At 36.4% G+C, this 10,419-nt stretch overlaps 1 protein-coding gene across 1 annotated transcript in view; it reads left to right on the top strand.

The window, feature by feature from the left end:
- The first annotated feature begins 8,196 nt into the window (after nucleotides 1-8,196).
- LOC113077141 (neurogenic locus notch homolog protein 1-like) overlaps nucleotides 8,197-10,419 on the top strand; it is a 35,610-nt gene continuing 33,387 nt past the window's right edge. The window contains exon 1 of the mRNA XM_026249593.1: nucleotides 8,197-8,569. Within this exon, the coding sequence (XP_026105378.1) occupies nucleotides 8,506-8,569 (64 nt within the window). The 5' untranslated portion in view covers nucleotides 8,197-8,505. The remainder of the gene's footprint in view (nucleotides 8,570-10,419) is intronic.

The following is a 10,419-nucleotide window of genomic DNA, read 5'->3' as shown; positions in this document are numbered from 1 at the left end:
ACATATTTAATGTATACATATTTGTGTGATTATATATATGTGTGTGTGTGTGTGTGTGTGTTTAAATATATTTTAGTATATGTGTTTGATTTAAATTATTTGTTTATTTAAGTATTTATTGTGTTTTTATATTTTGTTTATTTATTTATTTGTGGAGGAGCTTTACCAAATCATCAGTATTTGGCATTTTAATTCAGAAAACAATTTATTTTTCTATATTAAAAATACATTCTGTATTTAAAAAAAAGCAAGTGGTGTGTTAGCACATCCCAGTGTTTTATACCAAACTATGGTTAGAATTATAAAAGGTCATGAGAATGATATTTTAACAAACTGCATAAAACATAACTCGCATTTGTGTTTCTTTTTTTAAACTTAAAGTAGTCAAAAGTGTTTCCAAATGAAGGCAAATCAAACCGTGTTAAATAAACTCTCTCTTTGTTTAGGAAAGTGCTTTTTTGTTATCACCAATCTTCCAAGTGAAAGGATGCAGAAAAAGAACGCCTTAAGCTACGAACAATTCCACAAACCGTTAATTTCCTAATTAAACAACAAGCAGTGATTAATAGTGAAGCATACACAAAACACTTGGCGTCAGAGGAGCGGTTTGTGTCATGTTTCAGTCTTCTTCTGTGAGAAGCTCTCAGATGCTGATCTCTTCATCCTGTGGAAGTGTTTTGTGATCGTAGCGTGTCATTAGCTGGAGTGTGACGGCCTCAGGCCCAAACCTGCACCCGTTATGAGAGATCACCTGAGGCTGTGCTCTTTAGCATCGCTGCTCACACCCACAAACACACCGCTGCGTTTATCTGTGCCTGACGTACTGTATGCATGCAACACAGACATGTGCGCACACGCATGCAGGTGCATGCAAACGCATGTGAAAACACACATGCACAGGGCAAACAAATGGACGTGTATGAGAAGGATGCACACATGAACACAGAGAGTTTAGGATTGCTGTGTGTGTGTGTTGTGTGTGTGACAGAGAGAGAGAGAGAGAGGGTGGACAGACGTCACATCTGTCGCAGTGTCTCAAGGGACGTCAGACCATGAGAACCAAGTTCTCTGCAAACACACACTCTCTCTCACACACACACTCAAGAGCAAAAGGTCAGTGTCACTTAACCACAAACACACACACACACACACAAGAGCACTGAGATATATGAGTGTACTTGATTCTGATTGGTCAGAAGTAGCATCCTATACATTTTAGGTCTCTAAACTGATCAGGCACCTGATTAACTGCTAGTTTTAACTAAAACTTTAGGGTGTATTCACACCAGGAAAGTCCACTGGTTCACTTGCTTTGGTACAGACCAAATACAACGTAGACCTTTTTTTTTTTTGGTGCAGTTTGCTTTCAAACCACCCTTTTTGCAAGTGAACTAGAAATTGTAAACAAAACCACACATGCTTAATGTCATTCATTCATTCAACCATTCCAGAGTTCATTTGGAAGTGGACCCAGACCACCTCTTCAGCTGGGTCTCGGTACATTCGTTTGGTCTGCTTTATTTATTCACTATATTTTAAAACATGTATTTATATGTGTATTCAAATATTTATGATGCGAATTCTATTATAATTATATTTAAATATGACAATCAGTGACACTGGAGACTGGAGGAATGATGCTGAAAATTCAGCTTTTCATCACAGGAATAAATTACACTTTAAAATATATTGAAATGAAAAACACCTATGTTGAATTGCAATACTATTTCACATTATAAGTGCTTTTACTGTATTTTATATACTGTATAAATGCATCCTTGGTGAGCAGAAGAGACTTCTACATAATCTATAAGTACACATTAATCTTCTCAACTAGTTCAGTCAAATCCATGTTTATGTACTTTAGCTGAAATTCTTGTGAAGTGGTTGAATTTCTTGCCTCTCAACTCAAGTGTGTGTGTGGGGTTGTGTTTCACATCTTTCACATCAGGATTCCAGTGAGGGTCTAACGGTGTGTGTGTGTGTGTGTGTGTGTGTGTGTGTTGTCGTGTCAAGTTCAGAGGACTGTCAGCTCGCACTGCCTTTAACCATTAAACACATTAGCATTTAGCGTGGTTAGGATTTGACTACAACAGCTGTCTGCTACAAGTGCCTAAAGCAGGTCACACACACTAGCATATAAATAGACACAAAAGTAACTCACACACACATGCAAGAATACATTTATCCAGACAGACAGCAACACACATTCATTCACACACAAACCTCTTTATACTCATATTTTCTCACTGGAAAGTAAGATTGAAAGCTTTGGGGTTGATTTTTTATGTTTTTGAAAAAAGTTTCTTCTGCTCACCAAAGCTGCATTTATTTGATCAAAAATACAGTAAAATCAGGAAAATTGTAAAATATTATTACAATTTAAAATAAGTGATTTCTATTTGAATATACAGTCAAATGAAATTTAATCCTGTGATAAAAAGATGTATTTTCAGCATCATTACTCCAGTCTTCAGTGTCACAGGATCCTTCAGAAATCATTCTGATAGTCTGATTTGCTACTTAGGAAACATTTTTATTAATATTTTCAGTGTTATATTTTTGTGGAAAACATGCATTTTCAGGATTCTTTGATCAACAGAAAGTTAATAATTTGTGAAAGTGTTCATTTTGGACCTTGCATGCAAGAATAAATGTTACCAAACAGGCATCAGCACACACACATATATACACACAAATACTTGCATGATGCATTGAAATGAAACTCTTCTGTCTGAGTGAGTGAAAGTGTGTAGTTAAATCCTCTTCTCATTGATGGGCTCAAAGTGAAATGTTATATGATGGACACACTGAGGCACACACATCCGCTCGGATATTAAGAAAGAGAGAGTAATGATAGATGCCAGAGGATCGAGTGAGAGAGAGGTCAAGGGGACGAGAGACATGCGGTCTGCTATGAGCAGAATGCTGTGAGATATTCTGGAGGAAGCTGAGCACAGGAGCTCGTCTCAAGGACTCTGTCTAAACGGTGACGGGCTTCAAACCTTCAACAAGAGCACAGACAGAGACGGCTGACAACAAATGTTCTACAAGACGCTGGCAGGAGCACAGAACACGCGCTCGATAAGTCCCTGGAAGCCCACGAGTGTTTAAGGAGTCTGTTTTTGGAAAGTGAGAGGACCAAACCCAGGGTGAGGTCTGGACAGCAGTTGTCGGAGACTTAGAGAAAATGATACAGTGAACAGCTGAGAAACAAACCTTCACCAACACACACACACACACACACACTGGCAAGAGACACACATACCAGAAGAGAAGAGAAGAGAAGAGAAGAGAAGAGAAGAGAAGAGAAGAGAAGAGAAGAGAAGAGAAGAGAAGAGAAGAGAAGAGAAGAGAAGAGAAGAGAAGAGAAGCAACGAGATAAGAATAAACAAAACAAGAGAGAACTGCAGCCAAAAACTAAGAACTACAGCCAAAAAAAAAAAATACAGATGAGATGAGATGCAGTAAGAACAGATTTTAACACTAGAAATGAAGACAAGATGAAGAAGAGATGAAAGAAGAGACAGAAAAAGTGAGACAATGAGAAGAAAATCAGATGGGATGAAACATACAGCATTTATATATATATATATATATATATATATATATATATATATATATATATATATATATATATATATATATATATATATATATATATATACATATATATATATATATATATATATATATATATATATATATATATATATATATATATATATATATTAGTGCTGTCAAACGATTAATCCAAAATAAAAGTTTTTGTTTACATAATATATAAGTGTGCACTGTGTATATTTATTATGTATAAATGCACACACATACAGTATATATTCTGAAAATATTTATACCTATATACATTTATATTTATATTATTATATTATATAAAATTACATTTAATATATAAACATAAAAGTGTTCTTATTACTGTTTTTACTGTATTTTTTATCTAACAAATGCAGCCTTGGTGAGCAGAAGACCATTTTTTCAAAAGAATGAATAAAATAATTTACTTCTTCATGAGAAGATACTTGGAAATGTAGCATTGCATCACTTGCTCACCAATGGAGCCTCTGCAGTGAATGGGTGCCGTCAGATTGAGGGTCCAAACATCTTGTAAAACCATCACAATAATCCACAAGTAATCCACACCACTCCAGTCCATCGATGAACATCTTGTGAGGTGACAAATTGTGTTCAAACAAGTTACATGAGCATATGTATATATCTTTTCTTTATCAATAATTATGTTGAATAATTCTGTAATCAAGTTGAGTAAAATTTAATTCTCAATGTACATGCAAAAATGTTCCTTCTTAATTTTCCTTGTTTCTAAATTCCAAAACATATTTCAACAGTCAAAATGTCATCTTTCTTGAAACTACTTCTAAAAGTATATTTAGAGACAAGAGAAGACCAAACCAGACTAGACCTGAAAAGATGTGAATCTTGTGACACTGAAATGAGAAACAGATCTGTGAGATGTTGTTCTTTGCGTTTTGTTAGAGATAAACAGAAGTGCTGAAGCTACTGAAATATGAGACCTTTAGGTACACAAACACACAAATACACATAAAAACACAAATTCTCCTGTCTGAGGAGATTATCAGATGATTTACTTGATAAGAACGCATGCGCATGCACTTAAAATAACATCTCAAAAATGTGTCTTTATTTTTCATATTTGTCTTTAATTAAATATGGCTTTAAAAATTGCTGAACATTTACTCATCCTCAGGTCATCCAAGATGTATATGACTTTCTTCATCAGATTTGTTAAATGTAGCAATGCATCACTTGCTCAGCAATGGATCATCTGCAGTGAATGGGTGCCGTCAGAATGAGAGTCCAAACAGCTGATAAAAACATCACATTAATCTGCAAGAAACAAATTCATCAGTACATTTTAACTTCAAACAGTTAAAATATGAGATAAAATATAAGTCCTCTGTGGATTAGATTGCTTCCTTCATTTAAAAAGTCATCTTGTCTGAATCAGGAGAGAAATATGCACAGTTTATTGAAGCCAAGTTTACAAGCCAAAACAGTTATAAAGAAATATGTGGGTGGATTTTAATGTGAGAGGACGACAGGAGATGGACTTTTTCACTGGAAGAAGCGTTATTATGAATTAAGACCAGAAACAACCCTTAAAGTTTCTTAATAATGGATTTCTTACAATAACAAAACTTTTTATTGATGAACTTGAGTGGTGTGGATTACTTGTGAATCATTGTGATGTTTTTATCAGCTGTTTGGACTCTCATTCTGACGGCACCCATTCACTGCAGAGCATCCATTGGTGAGCAAGTAATGATGTAGTGCTACATTTGTCCAAATGAAGCAACAATCCTCAATAATTGTTCATTTTTGTGTTAATCTACTCCTTTAAGGCCTTAAAAAGAAAGTTCAAATGATAATCAAAGTCATTATGCATCATTCTACTCTTCATTATAACATTGAGGACTATGAACACATTTATGATTTTAAAGTGGTTCAGATCTCTGTTCTGTCTGTTCTATGTGAATTGGGCTCATTTCCTGTCTTAAAGCTTGAGGCGTCTCCTTTCTCACCAGCACACATATGTATGTGTGTGTGTGTGTGTGTGTGTGGGTGTGGGTGTGCTAGTGTGTGAAAAGACTACAGCCTCTCCTGAATCCTGATGTTCTGTCTCTGAATGTGTTTACAACACACACACACACACACGCTGTAGGGTAAAGAGTACAGGCATGCTCAGCTCAGATTTGAGATTTCTCCAATGGGGGGTTGTGTCTGTCATCAGCTTTAGAAATGCAAATAAAGCTTTATTATTCAAACTCTGGCAGGATAGGGAAGGAGGGAGGGATGGCATGCGAGGACTTGTTCACAGCGTGTATGTGTGAGATTCGTCAGGTGATTATAGAGTACTTCACTCATTCAGGACCTGGTAGGTGACACACGCTCTTTGATCCTGACGGGCCTCTGTGCTAGTTAACCTGACTAGAAGAGTGATTCTAGTCAACTGGACTGGTTTTTCTTTTGCTAGGTTGCTTTTGATGAGATGCAAACATCAGAAGCCAGACAAATGCAACAAGTTGACTAAAATAAGCTGATCTGAATAACTCACAGTCTTCACAGACATCAAGTTAACCATTAAACTGCACTGTATTCATTATTTTAAATCAGTATTTTGACCCAAGCAACTAATTTTCTGTTATTATTTTTGGAGAAAAGTATCTTTTTTAAACTTAAACACTTATTTAAACTTAAACACTTACTAATTATTTATTTATTGTTTTTTTCATTTGTATTCTGTTGTTATGTAAGAAGAAAAAAAGTAGAAAAGGAAAAAAAGCCACTGATAATATTCTGATAAGTAGTTTTAACAAACAAACAAAAACAAAATAAAAACAATAAAAATGTGAACCATGCAAATTTGTAATTTAATACAATGTGTAATTTAAAATCTAAGCAACATTCATGTGAAAAATCGTTACAGGAAATTCCTTCACATTAACATGTTCTGTGTATTTATTTTTTATGTATTGTATTCTGCTTTTAAGAAAAGGAAAAAATAATAATATAATGTGAACAATGCGATGTGTAATTTCAAATATAAGGAAAATACAAGTGAAAATCATTGCAGGAAATTCCTTCATATTAATGCAATCTTTTTTATTCATTCATCCATGCATGCATTCTTTCTGTTTAAAAGTTAACGTTTGAACATGTAAACCCTCATGCATACAAATCCAAACCCTTTCTCCCTGTGTCTTCAAATGGGAAGGAAGGGAGTTTTAGGAACAGAGGAAAAAGGAAGTGCCACTGTTCTCGAATCAAATTAGGCTGACTGTACGTGACCTTTCTGCAATCACTTGGAGACTTTCATTTAATAATCATAATGAAACCTCAGTGGCACGACGAGACGTTATTTGTCTCTTGAGCTCATCAACTGATTTCTAACATTCGTCAGTTACAGTACTGGCACACACTCTCTTTCTCCCTCTCACTCAACTCTTTATTTTTGTATGCCCTGCGGTTGCAGATTCCACAATCAAACGGTTCCCACGGGCCGACACACACAGACATGCACACATTTCGTGCGTGCTGTCAAACGTGATGTGTCATTACTATAATTCCTGGGGCGATGAAACCACACATACACTTCCATGCCAAAAAAATGGGGGGAAAAGCAAATAAAACTTTTGAACAAAAACAATATTTGAACGACAGATATTGCATTCACATACAAATCACAAATTGAAACATTAAAAGAGAAATGAAAGCAATCAATGCAGTGCAGTTATAGGTCATAGAAAGGGGAATTCCTCTGACATCGTTGATCTTTACCACTTATTGATCATTTTAGAAATGACTATTGAACTGCCATAGTGAGATAAAGAGAGAAAAAGAGAGTATGACTAAGTAATGTGATCTCATTTACAAAAAAAGTATGGTGGTGGTACCATTGTACAGTAAGTGTATTCAAGAAATGGCAAAAGCATGATATTTGTATTTATGTGTGCTAAAAATGGGACTATTGTAATGATTCGATGCTTGTCCAAAGCATTATATATATATATATATATATATATATATATATATATATATATATATATATATATATATATATAATTTAAGGCATAGTTTAAGGCATAAACCTCAAGCTTCTTTTTATACCTACAACAAGACAAAAAAAAAAAACTAAAAAGTACTTTTATAATTATTATTATCAAAAACAACATGGTATTACCATTATGTCCAAAGAGACAATGTTTTATTATAGTATTATTTTAGAAAAACATTGAATTAGCCAAACAACCATGGCATTTTACCATGTCCCAAAAAATACATGGGACTTTTCCCACTGGTCATAGGCTACAAAAACTTTCCCCCTTCTTTTGAATTTAGAGAAAAAGGATGCACACTTTCAGCATCGGGTATTGATTTGTTAATCACCCCCCCCACCCCCCGCTCTGGGTCCGAGCTGGCGCCAGCAGAAAGCAGTGATACGCCCTGTAGCTATAGTCCCTCCTCAGTTCTCCACATGGGACAGGAATAAACCTGCATATCCCACATTCACCCTGGGAAGAGAGTGTGAGAAAGTGTTTTTTTTTTTTTCTTCTTGTTTTTTTTCTTCCCTTGCGGTGAAACTAAACTGTGGAGGGAGTGTTCGCTCCTTTCATTTTTTTTCAGACCCACAATAATTTGAAGGAAATCTCCCCCTCGGTACCTGCGCGGAGGGATAATATCAGCTGCGCGTGCGCGTGAGAAGTCATTCGGAAGAGCGTGCTCTCAGAGTCCCACGCGACGGTGACGTCGGCGGCGCGCTACAAACGGAGAACAGAGCAGAGTTTCCCACGAGCGGACGCTCTTGAGAGACGTCGGGATTTATTTATTGATTAACACGGATATTTATTCGAACTCTCCTGCACTTTCTGAAGATTTAAAGAAGACTTCTTGGGATCTATGAGAGCTTCAGGAAGGATTTTATTGAAGTTGTAACGCCGAGGCGGAGTTATGAACCGTTTCTTGGTGAAATTAACGCTACTGACGGCAGCATCGCTCGGGACGGTGGCGCAAGGTATCATACACCAACTAAAAACATTTCACAATTACATAGTCGTATGATTCTAAGTGAATTCATTTCACACTTCTGAGTTTTTTTAATTGTATTTTAGTGATATTTCCTCGCAGCTTGTGATGCGAGCGTCACTTGTTGCACAGAACAACCTGATATTGGGATAAACATAATATTATTTTCTGCAAAACTTTCTCTCTTACAGCTCCATTCATTTTTTTAAGTCATGTTTTACTGGCATGGGTTTTGCATGATACAATTGTGCCAAAGTCTCTACACTATGAGCAATACGTGTCTGATATGAAAATATAACGTTAAATCAATATTAAATAGAATAGTGCATGTTTATACAAGGGTGTACTAGACCACACGTTTTTCTTATTAATCTGAATTGTTATTTATCTCTTTCACTCTCACTTGTGTAACTCTGTTCTTGTTACCATGCGTATAACCGTAAAGATGACAGATTTATGTCTTCACGTTAAAGTTGAGTAACTTCAGAAGTATCCCTGTAACTTTTTATGACAGTGCGAGTGCTTGATTTCTGAAGTTATTGCGGTTGTTTTTTTGGACGTTGTCTTGTCTCTGGTGTTTGATTGAGCTGAATAGTGTGTGGAGTCTGGAGGAAAGCGATCTGTGCTTGAATGAAGGGAGGAGGAGGAGGAGGAAGGGACTGTGCTCTTGTTCTCGTGCGCCGGTAAACAATAGCTCGAGACAGTGTTTTATGGGCTCGTGCTGGACTCTGATTTCTTTTGTCCGCGCGGCGTGGGCTCCGCAGCTGTCGCGCGCCCCCCTCCACACACACACACACACACACACACACACATATATACATCAGGTCACGCACCCGTGGAGGAACCGAGAGCCTGACAGACAGGGGAAATGACAAGACTAGACAGGAAACGAAACAAACTCTTAAAAAGTGATATTCTGCACAATTTAAACCTGAGGTAGCTACACAAGTTAAGCAAAATATCCTAACAAGAAGTCATTGAAATTACTATTATACAAATATAATTTAGTTTTTATATTTTATTTAATTTTAATTACATTTTATATATTACCTTTTGTTAAAATTTGTAATATAAATAATAAATCCATTGCATAATATATATATATATATATATATAGTTCACTTGGCAAAAGTGTGTGAAATCCATTGCACAACCTAGTCTGTGCATTGACATTTTAAAGAAACAAAAGGGAAAGAAACAAAAAGAGGATCAATACTGGTGGTTTAATCTGTAATGAGGACTAGTCTGAGAGCTTTTTCTGTAGACGGTCGTCACCAATTAAAGACGGCCTGCAGGCAGCTGGTTTCATTCAACAAGTGCACAACTGCAGTCTAGAGCGACTGGCCTAGATGCTCTGTTAATCCTTAAAGTGTGATGATACACGCTCCTGCGAAATAAATATACTTCCTTCCATAAATGGACACATTTGGCTTATTAAAGCACATTGAATGCCCTCCCAGACTGCAGAAAGTCAAGATGTGTCAGACCACTGTCAGCTAAACTTAAACTAGTGTAAAGCTGATATATTAATACTGAAACGAGAAGACTGTATTTTGAGTTTAAATCTTTGTTAAAGGCTGATGGCCACATGGAGAGGGGATTGTGGAGGATGTGGAGCTATTTCCAGGCTCAGTGTTGGATAACTGGATTTTTCAGGATCTCTTTTGATGAATAGTCAAGAACCCCCCCCCCCCCCGACTCCTCCATCAAAGTCAGTTATTCAGAGCCCAACAAAAGGCCAGTGGCTCTCCATCGGGGCCACAAAACAAAGGGCTCAGGTCCCTTTATTGAAGTCTATAGGTGGTGAGGTTCTTTTGTGAGGAGTTAGCATGTGTGTTT

The sequence above is a fragment of the Carassius auratus genome, unplaced genomic scaffold, assembly GCF_003368295.1.
Source record: "Carassius auratus strain Wakin unplaced genomic scaffold, ASM336829v1 scaf_tig00021681, whole genome shotgun sequence".
Lineage (NCBI taxonomy): Eukaryota > Metazoa > Chordata > Actinopteri > Cypriniformes > Cyprinidae > Carassius > Carassius auratus.
The sequence above is the reverse complement of the archived record's forward strand: the minus strand, read 5'-3'. Positions and strand labels throughout refer to the sequence as shown.